General features: G+C 36.4%; 1 protein-coding gene across 2 annotated transcripts in view; it reads left to right on the forward strand.

Moving 5' to 3' along the window:
* Positions 1 to 22,500, forward strand: part of Ap3b1 (adaptor related protein complex 3 subunit beta 1) — a gene marked incomplete at its 3' end in the record, with an annotated part of 255,901 nt that overhangs the window by 47,175 nt on the left and 186,226 nt on the right. For both annotated transcript variants that reach the window (XM_008855981.3, XM_029557630.1), the window contains 4 exon segments: positions 4,965 to 5,039; positions 16,062 to 16,157; positions 16,753 to 16,913; positions 18,319 to 18,385. In XM_008855981.3, the coding sequence (XP_008854203.1) occupies positions 4,965 to 5,039; positions 16,062 to 16,157; positions 16,753 to 16,913; positions 18,319 to 18,385 (399 nt within the window).

The raw sequence follows: 22,500 nt of genomic DNA on the forward strand, positions 1-22,500 counted from the left end.
TCAGATCCCCATGACATTTTTCACAGAATTGGACACAACCATCCTAAGATTCATATGGAAGCACAAAAGATTTCAGGTAGCCAAAGCAACCACCCTGAACACTAAGAGAAATACCAGGGGGATTACTATACCAGATTTTAAGCTGTATTGCAGAGCCATAGTCATAAAAACAACATGGTACTGGCACAAAAATAGACCCATAGATCAATGGAACAAAATTGAAGACCCAAATATAAATAAACGCAATTTCAGCCCGCCGATATTTGACAAAGGGTCCAAGAACATTCACTGGAGGAAAGACAGCATGTTCAGCAAATGGTGCTGGCAAAACTGGATCTCGACCTGTAGAAGAATGAAACTAAACCCCTATCTTTCACCTTGTACAGTAGTCAATTTCAATTCCTAATGGATTAAAGACCTCAATGTAAAGCCTGAAACTCTGAAACTGTTAGAAGAAAACGTTGTTAAAAACTTACAAGATATAGCTGTAGGAAAGTATTTTCTACACTGGACATCAATTGCTCAGGAAACAAGGGCAAGAATTAACAAATGGTACCTCATTACAAAGGTTTTGTTCATCAAAGGAAGCAACCAGGGAAGTGAAGAGAATTCCCACAGAATGGGAGAAAATCTTCAGCAGTGACACATCTGACAGAGGTTTAATATCCAGAATACATAACAAACTCAAAAATTAGAGAATCAAGACAAGAAGTAACCCAATTAAAAGGTGGGTTAAGGAGCTGAACAGAGAGTTCTCAAAAGAAGAAGTAAAAATGGCTAAGAAGCATCTTAAAAGGTGTTCCATATCACTAATAATTATCGAAATGCAAATTAAAACCATTTTAGGATTTCATCTTACCCCAGTCATACTGACTAAGATCAGGAGAAAAAATATCAAATGTTGGAGAGGGGCTGGTGGGGCTGCAAACTTCTTCAACCCCTATGGAAAGTAGTATGGGGAACTCTTAAAAAAGTACAAATGAACCTACCATTTGACCCAGTTATACCACTCCTTGGCATATACCCAAAGAACTCATCCTATCGCAGAGACACTTGTACAGCCATGTTTGTTGCTGCTCTTTTCACAATAGCTAAGAAATGGAAGCCACCTAAGTGTCCCTCAATTGATGAGTGGATAATGAAAATGTGGTTCATTTATATGATGGAGTTTTACTCAGCAGTAAAGAAAGATGAAATCATGAAATTTGCAGGAAATGGATGGAACTAGAAACTGTTATACAAAATGAAGTAACACAGACTCAGTAAAAAATTGACGTATGTTCTCCCTCATATATGGACCCTTGAACGAAATCCTGATAACTATGTATCCAGACATAACTACAGGAACCAGGATAATGGAGAGGAACCGGGGAGGTAAAGGAAAAGAAAGAATCTGAAAGAACTGTAGGAAACAGGCTTTAATAAGGGAGATATGGATAAAAATTGGGGTAGTTTAAGGGAGAGGGGAGGGAAGGGTAGCAAAGGCACCTCGGGGATAATGGGAAAGAAGGCTCTCAAGAGAGGTAGGACCATAGGAGAAGGACATTATTAGTGGAATAAGGGGGAAAATGGGGTCACCTTAATTGGGAAAACCATCATGGAGGGGTGAGACAATGCGAGAGATAAATAATACCTAGCTAGTTTTAAAAACCAGAGGGAACTATATTAGTCCAAGAACCTACTGACTAATTATACATATCAGATCTCAGACACAATTGGTCTTTGCCCAAGATTCATCTACATGGCACACAGTTATTAAAAGTACCAGACTAGTGGAACTAACCTTCTTGAATGTTTAACAGACATACTTAGCCTATACTAATTTGGTCAGAGGGATATACAGGACAGTTTTTGCTCCTTGCCCTCCTAGGTCAACTAGTTCTAGGGGACTATGGGCATCTCCCAAAATGTCTTGTAATTGTGGTGAGTGACCTGTCGTATTGATCAAGGAGGCTGAGGAGACCACATCAGATGGACATGAACCAGTGTCCATTCTACAAAGAGGGTCAACAAAGAGGAAACATTTCCTCCATGCTTCTAAGCGAAGCCAGTCATGGTCAAGCAGGACCTTTGACTTCACCTAGGCGGAACTGGTAAAAGAAAGGACCCTGGGGCTCCTCCTAAACCCATGTGACTCCCGAGGAACAGATCCTCCAATGACCTTAAGAGTAAAAATAAATTGGTTTATCTGGGCCAAGTGTATGACCTTAAACACCCAAAAGGAAAGTATTACTAAAGTTTAAAGAGGCCAGTATTGTTTTTTAAGAGTCCATATGTATAGCTAAAGCGTACATACATAACAAGCAACAATGCTAGATAGAAGATACCTTCTTTTGAGTTTTCGGCCTGGGTGGCTCAAGGAACTCCCAGATAGTAACCCAGCATAGAAATGGGAAAATAAACAGCAGACCCCGGTCTTATCTAAAGGAATATTGACAGCTGACCTAAATAAAACAAAGACCTCTAGGTAGGCTGACTAGATTCACCAGATGGACAAGTAGTGGGGAACGGCTAGGCATGTCAACAACACAGTGGACAGTAGCAGGCATAACAGTATAAGGGCTCTAGTAGGGGGAGGGAGGTTATGGGAGGGAGCCATCTGGGAAGTGGGTGCATAGTTGAATAAGATGGTTTGGGATGTTCTGTGTCATATACACACACAGAAAAACATCAAATTAAAAAAATGTATTATATTTGAGGAGGAAGCTTAAAAGTTTATGTCATTTTAATTAGTAGAGGTGATGAAGATTACCACTGAAATCTACCCCATGACTTTAGAGACATGCAGAGGCACCAAGGATCTGAGCGCAAACTATCATGCCTAGTAATAATGAGATATAGATTAGTGTCACATGTGCCTACATCTCAGTGTTAATAGAAAAAATAATGAGTCTTTCTGTAAGAAACAGTATATTTTAGAATGAGATGGAGATCTTTTTTGAGGATTAAATACTCAATTTTATGTCTTACTGGGCTTATACTGAGTTCAGTATTTTATTACTGTATTGATTCAACAGCAAACCTAGAAATTTTATACCCATTTTTGAAGGAGCTTTGTCTTTGCTCTGGAAACTTATTGGGCATGTTAAAGCTGTAATGATATGCTTCTTCTTAAAAAAAATATTAAAAAGTTTAGAAAACAGCATATCTTGAAATGGAGATCTTCTTTACAGGGTTAAAACTCATTCAATTTTATATCTTACAGGCTTTATACTGAGTTCAATATTGTATAACTGTATTAATTCACCTGTGAATCTAAAAATTTACAGCAACTTTTGAAAGAGATGTATCCTTACTCTGGAGTGTGTTAGTGAATATGTTAAAGGTGTAATGAAATGGTTCTTCTAATCATGTGGTTATTAAATTTAAAAAAAAATTAAAAAATAATTCTTCAAAGCCTACATTTTGCTCCTGAATAATTAATAGATGTGAGAAGCATTACCATTGTAATCTACCGGATTACTTTATATCCATGCTCAGATGCGCGGGAGCTCAGAAAGTAACCGACTGTGATTAATAATAATCAGATATATAGTGATTAGAAAGGCATGTGCAAACATCTTAATGTCAGTTGCATTAAAAATGAATTTTTCTGTTTGACACTGTATTTTAATAATGAAATGGAGATCTTTTTTAAAGGTTAAAATGTCAGTTAATTTTATGTCTTAAAGGGTTTATACTGCATACAGTATTGTGTTACTGTATTAATTGAACTGTAAACCTAAAAATTTACAGCCAGTTTTGAAACAGATGCATCTTAGCTTTGGAAATTGTTATTGAATATGCCAATGCTATTATAATGAAATGCTTCTTCTAAAGTGGTTATTAAATAAATAATTTAAAAAAATCTAGATTACTTCAGTAGTTCTGTATTTCTGAAAGTAATTTAATTTCTCATTAAAATCCTTCCAACATAAAAATGTCCAGTGCTATACAAAGTCTTCTAGAAAATTTGAGGAAGCTATTCTGAATTCAGTGTATTTGAGTATATTATCTTGTATGAAAACTAGATGAAAGCATTATAAGGATTAAATCATACCCATATTCCTCTTGAATACAGAGGATTTAAAGAAGGTGAATGAATGAGCTGTTTGTTTAACATTGATTTGGGCTGAGGCCACCAAATGTCAAAGAATGAAAATCAAATAAAAATAATAATATATACCTGAATTTACTATGTGTATTTTTTATTTTATTTTAATGAGACAGGGTCGCATATAGTCTAGGCTGTCCCTGAACTCCTGATCTTCTTGTCCCTACCCCCCAGTTGCTGGGATTACAGGTTTGCATCATCATGTTTGGCTCTCTTTTCTCTTTTTAAAAAATATTTTATGTTAGCCAGGCGTGGTGGTGCACGCCTTTAATCCCAGCACTCAGGAGGCAGAGGCAGGCGGATCTCTGTGAGTTCAAGGCCAGCCTGGTCTACATAGTTAGTTCCCAGTCAGCTAGGGCTACAGGGAGGCTCTGTCTCAAAAACACCAAAAAAAAAATTGTTTCATTTTTATTCTATGTGTATGAGTTTATTGCCTGCATGTATGTGACTGCACCTGTGTCATGCAGTGCTGTGGAGGTTAGATGAGGGCTTCAGATTCCCCTGGAACTGGAGTTTTAACGATGGTTCGTAGCCACTATGTGGGTGCTGGGAAATGAACCTAGGTCCTCTGCAAGAGCAGTCAGTGCTCTTAATTGCTGAGCCATTTCTCCAGCCCCCCTGGGTCTCCTTCCTTAATTTGTTTATGTATTTGTGTACCTATGCTGAAACACAAGAAAGTGTTTATTCTTTCTTTGCCTCGTTGGAATGATTGTGATGCCTGGAAAAAAAGTTCAGCTGTTAATTGCTTGGCTTTACTTTGTGACAAAATCTTACGAAGATTTAATGATGTAGAACTTTTCTGAATATGTATTTGGTTTTAAGATAACTAATTTTGAAGTTTCTGCCCTGATAATCCTCTTTTATTCTTCAGATGATTGCAAAGGGGAAAAATGCTTCTGAACTCTTTCCTGCGGTTGTGAAGAACGTGGCCAGTAAAAATATTGAGGTACTATTTGACATATTAATTTTTATGATTCCTTTTGTTGCAAATGGACCACACAATTTCAGTTATTTAAGAATTCAACATAATATATTTAAATACCCCTTGCTTTTTGTTATGATAAAATATCCACAATCTTAAAAATATGTGAAATACAATAAAAAGTATCTGTTACTTTATCTTTAGATTTTTGGTGTAAATATGAAAAACAACATTGAAGTTGACTGACCTGGGTGAGTGACTGTAACTTGTTGAGCTTTAATGAGGTCCTAAAGGCCAGTTGAATGTAGGTTTTTGCCCTGGGGCCTTACTTACTTTTAAGATAGTGTATGTCTAGTGAGACTGACCTAGTCAAATATGCCCAAATTTCAAGAATTTGGGGCTTTTTGCCATGTCTAGGACAATGTCCAGAGGTATTTCTGAAGATTTTTTAGGCTACTCATGACATGTACTCAGCTCTCAGTCCTGTGTGTAGTAAATGAATGTATCCCCACCTACTAAAACAGAAGCTGGACTGATGCAGCAGTCCACTACTGAAGTCATCCCCCTCATCTGTATCTAGACAAGCTGGTAAATTGATAGAATTTTCTCAAAAGCTTCATGTTCTTTTGTTTTTCTCCCTGACCCATAAACTTTAAATCATATTACTGAAGAGATGACTCAGTGGTTAAGAGCACTGTTTGCTTTTGCAGAGGACATGGGTTCGAATCCTAGCACCCACATGGCGGCCACCAGCCATTTGTAACTTCAGTTCCAAGGGAATCCAACACGCTTTTCTGACCTCTGATGGTATTGCACGACAAGGGTGCATTTAACACACATTCAGGGAATACATGCATACACGTAAAATAGAAATGATAAAATATTTTTTAAAAAACATGTTACTGCTGGCATCTGTTTACTATTTTGATGGGAAATGGCAACACAAGGGTGGCCACATAACAGGAGCATTCTGAGCCAGAAGGCCATGGTCATGATTGCATCTTGTGAGAGGCCATGTGAGGGAGAGAGTGGGGTGTGTTCTCGGGGGTACTTATTTTGTGGTTTTGATTTTCCATTCATTTTATGGCTAGTTTTTGCTCATACATGTTTTTGCTTTTTTGATGATATTAAATATCTAATACACCCTTGCCAGCAAAGTCAACCAGAGGAAAAGAGGAAATGTGATTTCTCAATACTGATCTAAGTTGTGTTCCTTCTGCTTTAATCTGTTTGTCTAGAACATGTGCTTGATTAGGACACTTAACCAGTGTGAATAGTAGTTCTTCTTGCAATGAAGTGTGGTTGTATGAAGGGCACTTGTACACCACCTTTTTATCAAAACTAGAAATAGAATTAACTTGGCATTGGTGCAGTGACTTTAAGATAGCATTGTGCCTAATTCTAAGGTAGATTTTTAAAGTTGAAACTGAGGCAGAATATGCTTTATTAAACCAGCAGAGTTCACTCAGTGTCAGGGCTGGGACTTGAAGCCAGCTGTTAGGACTCAGTGGGAAATAGTGGTAACTTGCTAGGCAGGAGAGCACCTGTGGCATGCATTGGCCTGGGGAGCAGTCATCAACATCAGGGACTGTGCCCAGCCTTCATTCTGAGTCTGGGGTATCTGGCAGGAGTATTCTCCACTGAAGCCTACTTTCAAAGATTTGGTGCCATCGGGACACTTACTTTAATTGGATAGAGGTTAGTGGAGTATAAGAGGTAGAAATTAGGGTTTAAGGAACTTTCTTTGCTTATAGCCAATATTAGAGCATTTATAAAGCTGTATCTCTTTTGTTCCTTTATTTTGTGTCTGCTGTAGAGTATGAAATCTTTGTTACCACATCCTTTTCAAATATTAATGTCACTAGAAATATGCTATGAAAATCTTAGAGCAGTGACCTTCCATTTGCCCCACCTCCCTTCTGTTCCCATGTTATCATATTTAACCTCTAAATACACTAAAATCCCCCAAGTGCATGGTTATTTTTACTTTAAATTCAGTCATTTTTATACAAAAAGGCTTTCCTCAGTCATTTTTATAAAAGGGAGTTTTGAGGTATAATTAACATCCATAAATTTGTCACTTTTAAAGTATACAATTCAGTGGTTTTTAGAGTATTTGGAGAATTATGAATTTATCACCACTATTTAATTCCATAGTATTTTCCTCCAAAAGAAACCATATGATGATAGACAGTCATTCCCCATTCCCCCTTCTTTCTGTCTCTGTGGATATGCCTAATCCGAACATTTCATATAAGTAGAATCATATGTTAAATGAAATTATAGGAGATCATTGTTTCAGACTGCATAGAATCCCAGTGGATTCATACTGATGTAGCTATGTCCATTTAGCATGTTTTCAGGGTTCATCTGTATTGTGCATTCTAGCAGTTTATGGTTCTGGCCGAATGATATTCTATTGTGTGGGTATGCTGCATTTTGTATATTCACACATTAGTGGACATTTGGGATATTTCTACTTTTTGGCTGTTATAGATAATGCTGCTGTATTAGTGTACAAGTACTCATATGGACATTTGATTTCATTTCCACTGATGTAGTCAGTCATATCTCATCTTTTCTAAATTATCTCTTTAAATTCTTAGCCTGTTAAAAATTATTTTTGGTCTTTTAAGGCATAAAAAAGTTCTTTATGTCATGAAATCCATTTGGGGGGGCCTGGGGTGCAGCTAGGGGAGGGGGGTCTAAATATGATTATGATGTATTGTATGAAATGCACAGAAATTCAGCAAAATACTTCTAAAAAGTTCTTTAATAAGCCCTTTTCAGCTAAATTGCTATTTACTAGTACTTATTTTTTCTTTTATTTTAAAAAATATTTTATTATATTTATTTTATGTGTACAAGTATATTGCCTGCATGTATGTGAGTACACCTGTGTTGTGCAATGCTGTGGATGTCAGAAGAGGGCTTCGGATTCTCCTAGAGCTGTAATTAAGGATGGTTTGTAGCCGCCATGTGTGTGCTGGGACTTGAACCCGGGTCCTCTGCAAGAGCAGTCCATGCTCTTGACTGCTGAGCCATCTCTCCAGCCCCAGTACTTATTTTTTCATGGTCTGTATCTTGCTTTCTTGTTTTAGTGCCTTTCATGGAGTAAATGTTTGGCTTTGATAAGGTCTCTTTCATCTATATTTTTCAATTGAATGTTCGGGCTTTCTAGTGACCCATTTAAGACATCTTTGCCTACCATAATATTGCAAAGATTCTTCCTATTTTGGTCTAGATGTTCAGGAGTTTGAGCTACTGTGTTTTGTCTTAGATCTCCTTCCACCTTCTTGGATATGTGGGATGTAGGTATTACAGTTATGCTGACTTGCTTTTGTTGCTTCTGTCATTTGAGTCTTTTTCTGTAGATTAATTTTTGTCATGATTGGTGATTGATATTTTCCCATTTTTGTATCCTGAGTGAATTTTAATTGGATCTTGAACATTATGAATTTTATATTTAGTTGTTAGGTTTTGTTGTATTCTTCTTTTAATTTTTTCCTTTTTGACACAGGGTCTTCCTGTAGCCACAACTGGCTTGGAACTTGCTGTGGAGACCAGACTTATCTTGATCTCATAGAGATCCTCCTGCCTCTGCCTACTGAGTGCTGGGATTAAAGACAATTTGTTATATTCTTTTAAATTGTAATGGCTTGACCCTGTGTGGTGGCACACACCTTTAATCCCAGCACTCAGGGGAGGCAGAGGCACGTGGATCTCTGTAAGTTCAAGGCTAGTCTGGGTTGACAGAGTGAGTTCTTGGGCAACTGGGGCTACAGAGAGATCCTGTCTCAAAAAGACGGAAAAAAAAGTGTTGACTTTAGTTGCGATGTGCAGGAAAGCTCTGTGGAATCATTTGTTCCCTTCAAAGTATGATCCAAACTTCATTACAGTTTGTATAAAAACACCTTTTGTTGGTGCACATCGAATGAACTGCTAAGGTAATGCCCTTCTTAGGATTTACTGAGTGATCATGTACCTATGAGGCATTTTTCTGTGACTGATAGAAACATGCACTGTTACTGAATTTCTGTTCTGTTTGGAATCTGCCCTAACCTGCTCCTTTCCAAAGTTTCTTCCTCTGGTCTTGGGTAGTTTCCTTTTGCTCATGTACAGATCAAATCTATGACTCTGATGGGGCTGGAGAGATAGCTCAGCTGTTAAGAGTACTGGCTGCTTCAGTGGACCTGGGTTCGATTCCCAGCACCCACATGGTGGCTAACAATGGCCTAGAACTCCAGATCTGGGGGATCTGATGTCCTCTTTTGACCTCTGAGGGCGTTCATTACATGTTATGGGTGCACTTACATACATGCAGGCAATACTTGAACACACATAAAATAAAAATAAATAAAATATATAGAAAGACTCTGTGAGGCTGCTTCTGTTACTCTGTATTGTGCAGTGATGACAAGGATGTAGACCTGATCAGGGTCACAAAGCAGATGTTTGGCCATCAGAATCCAAAGCTTAGGGAGCCTAGCTTTAGGACCATCTTAGACCATTCCCCTTTGAGTGCCGTCTTTCCTGTTTTATGCTTCCTTCTTCTGACCTTTCATTAGCATCTAGTATTAGCTACACTTTGGGAGGTATCTGACATTGCCTTTTTTTTAAAGATGGGCTAGAAATGACCATGTCTGGGGAAATTCGTGGTAGATTAACTAGATTCTTGTCTTGTAAACAGAAAATTCTGCATTCATTATTGCTCATTCAAAGCTGTTTATCCTGTCTAATAGTTCTTAGTAGGAGGACCTTTCTGTTTGTTCATTTTTTTTTTCTTTCTTTACTATCAGTTTCTGGTATGTTTCCTTAATGTTATGTAAGAAATATTGTAGTAAAAGCATAATTATTGGTCTTTTTGTTTTGGATATCTTTTGTTCTGTAAAATTTTGTGATTTTTTTTTGAAACATGCTTAATCTTCTAATATTATGGAAAAACTGCTACAAGCGTCTTAAAAATCTGTATTCAGATTATTGATTGATTTTTTTTTTTTTTTGCTATCAAGTGGGAAATTTTATTTTTTAAAAGTACATGCTGCTTAGACACACAGGTGAGCTATATAGTACGTCATCTGGCATTAGATGTCAGATGATACCCAAAGTGACCTAGTAAGCAGTCAGTGGGTATAGCACAAAAATAATCAAAGGTTTAGTCAATAACTCATGAAGTTTGATGTAGTGGTATTGATAAGCTAATTAAACAGATCTGCCTGTGTTCTTCCAGACTGCTGGGGCTCTGCTATGATTAGCTTTACAGAAAAGAGTGTTGTAACATTGAATGAAAGTAACTGATCAGAGAGTGGTGTAGTCACGGAGCTTTAACTACTCCCATTTCTGGTCACAGAATGGTTTCAGGGAAAGTAGGCTTTCTTTGCACACCTGCAGCCAGTCAGTGCATAGGCCTCTTGTGGTCAATATTGATTGATTCTTATAACAGAACTAGAACAAATTTAGTGTTTTGCAACCTTCTGTGATTTAATATTGTTATGCTTTTTGCCATAACAGTCACAGAAGCCCTTTTCCAATAGTGAGTAATTATAGTAAAGCCTGCAAGCTCAGGTGTGGTTCTGAATGTTTCACTGTGCCCATTATATACTCCTAGATGTATTCTGGAGTTCATAATGAAGTTTTAAAGCTAGCTGGCTGTCTTGATAAACAAAAGTGGTGTTGAGAAATAAGTCACAAGGAGATAGGGCAGGATGGACTCTTAACTGCTGCTTCTTTAAAACTTTCCAGAGAACTGTAGAGCAAGATCTGAATCTAATTAGTAAGGAGAAAGAACACCTTAAATGATTGTCAAAAACAAATGACAATAAACCAAGCAAGTTAAAGGGTTGTACTAACACTTGTGGTTTCTGCATAGTGTGTTGATGGTGTTCCAGAAATTGTTATTCAATGACTCATAACTGTTGAGAGACATTAGATCCTAGATACATGATTCTCTTTGGGAAAGTCTTAATTTTTTTTTTTTTTTTTAGTGTAACATTGGGCTGGGATGTGATTCATCTGATAGGGAGCTCTTATGCTAGCAGTCTGATCGGTCTTGGCAATAAAAGTTTTACTCAAGTATGTATGCATGAATTCGAGAAATTTTGTAATGAAATACATCTTATGTGATAATTTAATTTATGAACTTGCTGTTAGTCAACCAGTAGGTATTGGTTGCTTTCTAGCATTGTTGTGTTCTTAAGAACTTAACACTCTAGTTGGGAAATTCTGATTATTTAGTATAAACATTATACTAAGAACTTTAAAAATTTATTTGTTCGATGCAAATAGAATCTAACATATTTATTATAATTTAGATTATTTGGTTTCTGCCTTTAAACTAGCTTCATGTGGTTTTAGAACCTATTTTTTAATTTTGTGTAAAAATCATGAGATCATTTGAAGGAACATTATTTTGTATATATGTTTATTTTGGATTGTGTAAATTCTGAAGCTTGCTAAGAAGCACTCATATGAAGGAAAACACTGATAATAAAGAGGGGGAGAGTCCCCAGTGGAGGCATCCTAACATTCATTGCCTGTTGTCTTGTTAACGGGAGTACTTTACAGGCTTCTCAAACTAGAATGTCTATGCTTGGGGTTAAGAGACAAGACGATTTCCTAGATAAGAAACTCTGTGCTGGACATTGTATCAGATTTAGTAAAGGTTACATGTTTTAAAGCATTCTTTTGTAAACTGATATATTAATGGAGTTAAATATAATTTTTTTTCCTGCTTTAAAAGTTGTTAGAGCTCTCAGGAGGCCAAGGCAGGGGAATCATGAATTCCTGGTCAGGTTAGGCTACAAAGCATGGCCTAGTCTCAAAGGGAAAAAAACTTAATATTTTAAGGAAATTTTACTCTTGGATAGTTTAATTTATACTAGGTTTTCATGTGTTCTTGGTGAAGGATTACTCCTTTTGTTAGGGATACTTTAATAAGAACAATTTGAGAACTGGCATCAATGACCATAGCAGGTAGGAGTTAGGAACATGCCTTCCTAGGTTTTTTACTGCTTCTGGCATTTGCTACCTCTATGATCATGAGTAATTAGATCTCTGCCTTACTTCCCCTTAGTGTGAATATGAGAATTAAAAGAGTAATTGAACTGTACTTAGAGTGCTAAGGTTTTTTGTTTTTGTTTTTGTTTTTTGAGATAAGGTCTCACTTTGTAGCTCTGGGTGGCCTGGAACTCACTGTGTGCAGCAGGCTGACCAGGAACTCAAAGAAATCTGCCTCCCTTTGCTTTTCTAGTGCTGGAATCAGAGGTGTGCCCCTCCCGCCATGACTCCACGCCCAGCGAAATGTATAGCCCAGGCTGGCCTTGAACTCCTGATCTCCTGCCTCTATCTCTTCAGTATCTTCTACTATTTTGTAGAGTTCTACTACAAGTAGTATTCAGTAAGCTATAAGTGGGAGGTTAGAGAGAATTGAGATGAGGAATAAAAGCTGACCCAGGCAGTGCTTTTCTTTTATAATCTGTATTTCCTAAATAATTTTAACACTGATCAGAATGATAAAAGTACTTTTAGAAAAGAAAGGCTGAAGAACTTCTTTGGATGAAGGACAACAAGTAGGGCATGAATGTTTCAGAATAACACAGATCCTGATCAGGGAAAAATACTAAAACAATAGAAATTTAAAATATGAAGTATTTATTAAATAGGATTGAATTGGTGTTAAATTTCTTGAATTTTTGGCAACTGAAATGTTTGCAGTTGGAAAGTATGTGAGGATACGTGGGTCATCAGTCATCTCAGAACTTTTCCGTAGGCTCTATGGAGCGGTGATGAAACAACACACAGTAGCTGAATAGCCAGTCAGTGAATTCATTGCTTGCCATAGCAAGCGACAGCCTTTCCTTCTAGATACATTTTCTTTGGGTAAAGAGTTGCTCATCTTAAAGTATGTTTTTAGGCTGGGTGGACTTTTGGGTTCTAAGTGGATTGGTATCATCTGTAGAAGTGTGGTCACTTGCGAGAGACTTCTGTTAGGATTGGGCTCAGAGTCACGTTTCTTCTAGTGAGTTTGCTGTCATGTATTTGTTGACTTGAAAAAACTGTTCATTCAGGTGAGTTCCTGTTGATGTTTTAGGTACATATCTGCAATCCTGCTGAAGCAGGAGGATTACTGTGGTTACAGTGTGAGTTCTAGGCCAACCTGAGCTGTAGAGTGAGACCCTGCCTCAATCCTCCCCAAATATACAATTAGTTAAAAACATTTGGTTTTGTTTTTGAGACACAGTTTCATTATGCATTCCAGGCTGGTCTGCAACTCAAGACCTTTCTCCCTCAGCTGCCTGCTTTTTGGGTAACTCTTGTCTTTAAAAAGTTTTAAATGATGGAAAGATGAGATCCTGAAGCGAAAATATCTATTGTTTGATTTGAACACAAATTAATATTCCTTCTAAAAATCAACTAATATGGACAAATGTAAAGTGGAAGTCACTGATTAATACCACATTCCAAGATAGTTTGGTGGACATTTTGGCATGCAGATGTCTCAGCTTAAGTTTCCTTGATTTGAATCCCAACTCCTCCATTTCATAGATATTTTTCTTTAAAAAATACTTAAAAAATTTATGTGTATGTGTGTTTGTGTGTGGTTGCTCAGCAAGACCAGAAGAGACTTGGATCCCTGGGAGCTGGAGTAACAGGTGATTGTGAGCTACCTGATGGGGCGGTAGGAATGGAACTCAGGTCCTGTGGAACATCAGGATGTAGTTTTAACCACTGAGCCGTCTCTCAATACTCTCGATGTGATAGTGTATCCAAATTATTTAATCTCTCTCTGCTTCAGTTTTATCAGCTGTAAAATTAATCTTTTGATAATTTGATATTGCCATTCTATGTCCATTCTTAGATGGTTATTTTCCATTTTAAAATTTTTGTTTTCTTTGGTGTTTCCTTTGTGGCTCTCAAAGTAAAGGTGCATTTTATAATTTATAGTGCATCTTAGATTATATATATATAGTGTGTGAACCTATTATTTTATGCAGAAGTAAGATCGTATAACTTATACCATTTAACACATTTAAAAATTTTACAGAACATACTTTCATAAAATTTGATGCTGAATACAGATTTACTGTATTTTGTGTGGTAGCTTCTTGGTATAGTGCTACATGAATGCACTGTAATTTACTTTATTGTTCATATATTAACCAAACATTTTGTTCTTTAATTTTTGCTCTAGTGGAAGAATTTAAGTGGAATTTGGTGGGGAAAGAGGATAGCTCAGGGATGACTTGAGTGCAGTTGAGATTTGGGGATATGTCTGTTTGACTGAAAAGGAAGTTTGGGGCAGATTATAAGCTGTACTGAGTGCTGTGTTAAAAATTTTAGATTTTATTTTTGAGATTTTTGTGGAGCTACGTGGCACTGAAGAGTAAATGGAATTTTTTTTTGTTTGTTTCATCTGAAGCCTTTTCATGTAATATCGATGAATAGATTAATTTCATTTTAAACTGGTTATGTTCACCAATTTTATTAATCATCAGGATACAGAAAAGTATGCTCAGTGTTTTCACTTTTGTTTATGAAGTTGTGAAAATAGTAAAAGAAGTTGGGTTATATAATTAGTGTCTGAAGTTTCTCAGCCAGGTGCTGTGAAGGCCTGGGTCTCAGTTGAAGATTTCTATAGAAAAATGCACAGTTTTGCTTTTCTCTTAAGAGAAATTGAAAACAGAAACTTTATATGCATCGATTTAGTCAGCAGGACTTTAGGGGAAAGTGTGGTTTTCATCCAGGATTAGCTGAATCTAAGGAAGCGTCTCCTGGAACAAGTTCTTCCCTAGCTTGTTCCATTTGGACCTCATTTGTAGTTTGGATGGCCACGTTGAAAGCATACAGAACTGGAGTGAGTTTAAGAAGCGTGAAAGGCTCAGAGATGGACCCTAAAACCAAGCTATGTCACAGAAACTGGTGGCTGGAGGTAACTTGGTGGTAGAGTGTATGCTTAGCATGCTCAAGCTCCCGGGGCCAGTGTGGGGTGGGGATGCAGTATGAGGGAAGCCAAGGGCAGTTTCTTTGACATAGTCCACATTCAATAGTGGGACCTAAAAAGACTAACCACAGCTTTGTTTTCCTTTCCAGCTTCCTCCACCTGTTTAAGTTCTTTTGATTGTTTTGTAAACTGATATGTATACACTAGCCAATATATAAGAAAAGTAACTAGGCAGTGGTATATGGGGTTATTTGAGAAAAGACACTGAGGGCAATACAGAATGAAGTACTTGACAAACTTCATGTCGAGTTCTAATTTTTTTTGGGTCTTTTTGAGACAGGGTCTCCCTGTAGCCCCAATTGGCCTAGTTCTCACTGTGTAGACCAGGCTGCCCTTGAACTCAGAGATCCGCCTGCCTCTGCCTCCTGAATGCTGAGACTAAAGGCTCATGCCGCCACTCCTGGCCTCAAGTTCTAATTTTAATTTATTCTTTATGTTCCTAATCTTTCTACTGTAAACCTTGAGATTAAATTGCCTTTAATGACTTTTCCAGAACAGTGTCCAATCTCTTTGGAAATTATTACATTATTTGTCATTGTTTTCACAAATTATTCTTATTGAGTTGAAAATGTCATGTAATATACATTGGAATGTGACTGCTACCATTGAAGATTTAGGGCTCTAGCAGCTTTTGATAAAAAGTTTGAGGAAATACAAGCCTCCCATGTTCTTGTGTGCCATGTCTTTAAGTTTTAAAATGTTTTTCAAGTCAGTTGATATCTTTGTATTTTAAGCATTTTGCTCAGATATTAAACAATTCCCTATGAGAGGGAGGGATACCTTGCTAGGATGTGGCTGTTATGGATTGGTTATTGAAATGCTTACTCCATAAGCTTTTCTCATTACTGTTGTTATCACATAGAATGGCATGTATTTTACAGTCTTAAGCTGTGACCAGGTTTGGTTACTTGAAAATTGAGAATGGATTTTGATGTATAAAATACTGATTTTAAAATTTTCATCCTGGTAGGAGCAAATGACTTTTTTTTTTTTTTTTTTTTTTTTTTAATATGATTTTTTTTTTTTTTTTTTTTTTTTTCAAATAGATCAAGAAGTTGGTGTATGTTTACCTGGTCCGATATGCAGAGGAACAGCAGGATCTGGCGCTCCTATCCATAAGCACTTTCCAGCGAGCTCTGAAGGTAATGATGAGTGCACAGGCAAATAGCTACAAGGTATTTGCACAGTTGAAGGTGTGTCATTTAAAAAGGAAGAACAATAATCCACTAACTTGCCCAGTAGTAGCTTGCAAGAGTTAAAAGGCCTCCCAATAGTGCCTATTTAATAGCCTTAGAAAGTAATTGTTATATAACCAAGCAGAACATTGCAGGGTAAGTTGCAGCCTTTGTTTCTTTATGTCAATGTAATCATTGTCATATATCAAAGAACTGTTTATTGTTATACCAACTGGTTGTTGAAAGTGTGCAAGGAGGCATTTTAAAAGATAGAAATTTAGATTTATGATACACCTTATTATGAAATGTTAGAAACTTAGTGCATTTAAGTAATAATTTAACAGCTAGAATTGTAACTACTCCTTTTCTTTAAAACACTGTTCAGAGAAGAAAATATTTATTCTTCCTTTTCCCATTTCCATGTACTGTTGCTCATGTAACATTAGCTTTCTTTTGTTCTTGTTACATTGATTCTGCTCTGTAGACACCTATTAACTATCATATGGATGCCAGTAAAATGTATAAATTTGAAATTTTGATGGGTTTTTTCCCTCCAATTTAGGATCCAAATCAGCTCATTCGTGCAAGTGCTTTGAGAGTTCTGTCAAGTATTAGAGTACCAATTATTGTACCCATCATGATGCTCGCAATTAAGGAAGCTTCAGCTGACTTATCACCATATGTTAGGAAAAATGCAGCCCATGCTATACAGAAATTGTACAGGTATGTGCTTTGCTAATCCGATTAAACATTTGTAATTTATGTGGAATGTTGTATAGCAGAGGTGCTTTTTTTAATTAGATGTTATGTCTAGCCTGTCCTTGTACTAAGTAAATTCATTGACCCAAGTTTTTCCCCCCATAAATGCATATCTTTACTTTTGTGTTGATTGTCGAGACCCCCATACATATTTTTAGGCTACTCATGACATGCACTCAGCTCTTAGTACTATGTATGGGCTTAGATTTGTATAGTCTGCCCCCTCTCCCCATATGTATTACTAGAAAATGGAGTGGCTAGGGGATTGCTCAGTGAGTAAAAGTGCTTGCTATGAAGCATGAAGGCCCGAGTTCAGATTCTCATCATTTAAGTTTTTAAAAAGCCAGGTATGGCTGTGCTTGTCTGTAATCCCAGCATTGGGGAACACAGGTCTGTAGATCCTAGGAACTCACTGGCCGGACAGTCTAACCAGAATGGCAAGCTTCTGGCTTAGTGAAAGACCCTGTCTCAAGGGAGTTACGTGAAGAATGATAAAGGAAGACTCCAAGCATCCTCCTCTGACCTCTCCATGTATGTACACAGATACATACATCTGCACACTCACATGCATGCACCACACACATAACAAAAAAGGAAAAAGTAAAAGGAAGATTTTCCCCTTATTTATTATAAAGTAGAATCTCAAATGTCCTCTGACTTCTACATGTGTGCCATAGTATGCACAAAATGCACCCACTCCAAATAAATGAATGAATGAATGAATGAATGAATGAATGTAATAAAAAATTTTAAAAGGTCTAAAGCCACAGTAATAGTTTAAGAGTATGCCTAATGGCCAGGCTGCAGTTTACTGTCCCACTTCTACTCCTGTCCCTTCCTTGAGCTTGCAGCCTAGTAGCTGGGACTGGGTGCTCTGCTACATCAGAAGTTTTCTTCTTAGTGCCTCCCATTTTCCTTGGCTTTGCCTGAGAGTTTTATAATGCATGTCTTCATTAGCAAGGTAATGTAATACAACTTTTATTTAGAAATGTGCTGTTTCTGATTTTGACCAGGCACCATAGTAAAAACATTTGCTCTCTTTAACTTTTTTCCCTTTAGGTAAAAAAGGAATTTGTGATGTAGGTACTTGCAGCTACTTTCTTGAAGTTTTCCAACTGTTTTTAAAAGTGAGCATATTCTTTAAACAGGTTAATGGAATTGATGTCTGGTTTGGTTAAAGAGAATGATCAGAATTCATTTAGTAGAAAAACCATTCATTTTACTTAAAATGTTTCTGTATGTTTCTAGCATGAAATCTTGCTGCCCTTCTTCTCTTAAAATTTCTCAGTATTTTTGAAATGAGCATTATTGAATGCTAGAATTAAAGGGAAAAGTTAATATGACTTTTAAATTTTCTAATGTATTTTAGTCTTGATCCAGAGCAGAAGGAAATGTTAATTGAAGTAATTGAAAAACTTCTGAAAGATAAAAGCACAGTAAGTATTGTCTTTTGATGTCACTAAACTAAAATTGTGATTTACTTGCCTGGTGTGATTTAACCATTATATATTTGCTGTAATTATTTTTTATTCCAGAATGCCATAACTATTAGTGAAGCGCATGTGAATTTTAAAAATATTTAAAGAATGAAAACTTCCATGTGATGAGAAGGATTGCATCTAGAATTTTAGTTTGTCACATGCTGCTTTGTCTGAGTAACAAAAGGCAAGTTAGAGAAAATCTTTAATCTGTTGCTGCATTGACTGCTTTTAGAGTTAGTCCTAGATGGGATCAAAAAGTTGTTTTAAAATGAATTATTAAGAAGTATAAAAGATATATTGAAGGGTTCTGGAGAGATGGCTTAGCAGTTAAGAGCACTGACTGCTCTTGCAGAGGACCGGGTTCAAATCCCAGCACTCACATGGCAACTAACAACTGTCTGTACCTCCAGTTCCAGGGGATCTAACACCTTCTTCTGACTTCTGTGGGCTTTGCAGAATACGGGTGTACTTAAATACATACAGACAATACACTCATATACATAAACTAAAAATAATAAATGAAATATTAAAAAGATGTATTGAAAAGCAGAGGGGCTTTAGTATTACAAATGTATGAGGTTTTTTGATAGCTAAAGAAGCCTCTTTTATTTCTTTCTAAAAATTATCTACATAATTAAAATAAGACTTTTGAGAATATATGTATCTACCTGTACCTGTTTTCCATCCTTATTTTTTTTTGTTTATACCAGTGTGATAGACAGGAATAGAGGTAACCTCTGGGGTATGTGAACAGATGATTGCAGGTGTTGTTCTGCTTGTGTTGTAGACAGGGCGTCTGTACTCACTTTTTATTACTTAAAAGTACTTAGGAAAAAGATAGGAAAAAGTTTATAGGTCATCTTAGGAAACATGGAATATTGATGTCTAGCAGGTTTCTAATATAGTTGTCACTAGTTCCGTTTGTTTTGTGGATTAGCATATGGTCTATCCTGGACATTGTGCGGTGTCAGTTAAGTAGAATATGTATTCTAGAATCCTAGTGGATTCTGGGATCGAATTCAGGTGGGCTTACCAGGCATTGTGTCAAGTGCCTTTACTGACTGAGCTATCTTGCTTGTGTTTTTACTCACCATTGAGAGTTAAGGTATTGGAATCTCTCTTTGATTCTGTCATTGTTTGCTTTGTATACTTTGGAGCTCTGATGTTGGTACATATGTATGTTTATAATTATTTTACTTGTTGTTATAAAATGTCTGTCTTCATCACTAATAAATTTACCTTTTTAGTCTCTTGTTTGATGTATGGCCAGTCTAACTTACTTAGGATTGTTTTTTGCACTGTCATTTTCCAAACTTTCACATTCAGCCTGTATTTTGTAATCGAATATTTGCCTTTTATACATATCATATAGATGCTTCTTGACTTTCACTTAAGTTTGAGAGTAATAACCATCTTCTGATTGATTGGTCCAATTAATTCATTTACAGTTATATTACTGTAGTTGAGTTTTTAGCTGCTATTTTACCTGTTTTTCTGTCTTGTGTTTTTCCTCATTCCTCCTTTACTGCTTGCTTGGGTTAAATGAATTTATTTTAGTAAAAATTATACATGTCTTACCTATTTTCTTCACTACATCTCTTTAACAGTATTGTGTTGCGTATGGCAATTATTGGATTTCCTTCCTAGGCTATCAGTAGACTTCCTTAAGGTGGAGCGTGTATCAGAAATCTTCATTGAATATCTTCTGTGCATAGCTGATATAATATAGAAAGTAAGCAAATACAGATTAGCTCCCCAAGTGAGTTCAGAGAAATTTCTTACTCCTTTTTGTCTCCTTTTTGATAGGCGGGCTATCTGCTTCCAGAGTCCAAGTATTAAACCTGTACTATCAATACTCAGATGACTTAATTATAATAATATAAAAAACACCTGGCTTCTTTAATGTATAGGACATTTGCTAAATATTGTGGAGAATGGTGAGATTTAGAAATAGATCCCTTATTTACCATGTAATTTACTATAATTTCTGCTCCATCATAGACTTAAAGAAATTTGGTGGATGGGCTGAGAGTGAAACCTCCATAGGTGCCTGTGTGTTTTTCCAAATAGGATGCTCGCCCCACCCTTTGTATTTATTTATTTATTTATTTATTTATTATTTGTTTATTTTTGAGACAAAGTCTTTGGTTGGCCTCAGACTTGCTATGTAGACTAGGCTGATCTCAAATTTACAGCAATCCTCTTGTCTTAAACTTTCGATCCTCCTGCCTCCTTCTCTTGGGGCTGGGATTACAGGCAAACACCACCACACCTGGCTAGTATGTGTCTTATCATAGGTGTAAACGATAGCCTTTGGTGTTAGAATTGAATTTGTTTCTATATTTCTGCCGTATAATAGCTATGTACTAAGCTTTTATAAGCTTTCTGTTCATGAATTTGTAGGGTTTATAATTTCTAATTCATGAAGTTTTTTGATTGATAGAGCTGTTATATACTAAATCCTCACGTGACTCCATAGTATATTGTGTTAAAAATATTCCAACTGAGAAATAGATAGCTCAAAAGGAATGTAAAGGATGTAACTGATTTATAAATTTGGGATGTCTGCTTTTGATTTTTGACCATTAATTTCCAAAATAAGGAAATTAATTCTTGCATATTATTTGTTATATTGTTAGTGATAGTAGTTAGATACTTGGTATTATTTTATTGAGTGTTTTTCCTTCTCTCTAATAGTACCATAATCAGTGTTCTCAGGGAGACCTTTCTGGGGACTTTCACTCATTCATTATAAGGCACTTATTTCTCCTAACGTGCTTTATAATATGTTTACTTTTTCTGCCTATATTAAAAAATACTAGTACTAATACGGTACAAGTGACTGTTAAAGCTAAAAATGTTACTTGTGTTATAACTTGTAATGTGAGGATCCAAATGGTCTAGCATAAATTCAAGGTGATGTCTTCTTGATTATTTCAATGTGAAAGCCACTATAAAGTTTAAAATTTTTAAAAGATTTATTTCATTACTTATGTGTGTGTGTTGACTGGGGGCGGGGATATGCACATGTGTGCTTGTGCCCATGAAGGCCAGAAGAGGGCATTGGATTCCTGGGAGCTGAAGTTTATAGGCAGTTGTGAGTCACCCAACTTGGGTGCTGGGTGCCAAACTGTGGTCCCCTGTAAGAACAGTATGTGCTCTTAACTACTGAGCCTCTCCAAGCTGAAGCTTAATAATTTATCTGTCTGTCTATCTATCTATCTATCTATCTATCTATCTATCAATCAATCAATCAATCAATCAATCAATCATCTATCTACCTACCTATCTGTCATCTAGTTAGTTTTTGCCTATTTATAAGGTTATACACTTTTATTAAACTGGTCTGAAGTCAGTGTATGGACAAGCCCTGGCTACCTCACACCTCAACCCACTCCCAGCGAGACCAAAAGCCTTCATACATGTCAAGTTCAGGGCCAAAGTGAGGAGGGCCAAAATGATTAGCCTTTCAAAAATAAAAACAAAAAAAAGTATTAAAGTGGGATTTACACACATATACACAAATACCAATACAACACACAGTTTTTCTAGTGTCTCCATTCCAGTAGTAAGAAACATGCTTCCTAGTATCTGCAGTAGATTTACATTTGTGCTCAGTTCCAGAGGGCAGAAGAAGGCAGAAGTTTCAGTACCTCTTGGGGGGCTAGTAGGATGGGCACTAACAACTAAATTTAAATATTGACTTGCTGTGGTTTTATCTTTAGTCTTATTTCTTTAATGTGATGGTAAAGTAGCTTTGTCATTCTGTTTTTGAACTTACTGTATTAGTATTTAAAAATGCTATTTGTTTTTCTACTTGGTAATTTTATAGACTGCTTCTTTGCTGAATTATTTTATTGTTTATTACTTTTTTCTTTAATTCTCCTTGCTATTTTCCTGTAATCATCTGGAAATTAAGATAGGCCTTCTCATTTTCTACTTTCTTTAAAATATATATATATATTTTTATGAGTGTATTGCCTGCATGCATGTAAGTGCACCTGTGTCATTGCATTGCCTGTGGAGGTCAGAAGAGGGCATCAGATCCTTTGGAACTAGAGTTATGGACA

Source organism: Nannospalax galili, unplaced genomic scaffold (genome assembly GCF_000622305.1).
Source record: "Nannospalax galili isolate Female #2095 unplaced genomic scaffold, S.galili_v1.0 scaffold907, whole genome shotgun sequence".
Taxonomy (NCBI): Eukaryota; Metazoa; Chordata; class Mammalia; order Rodentia; family Spalacidae; genus Nannospalax; species Nannospalax galili.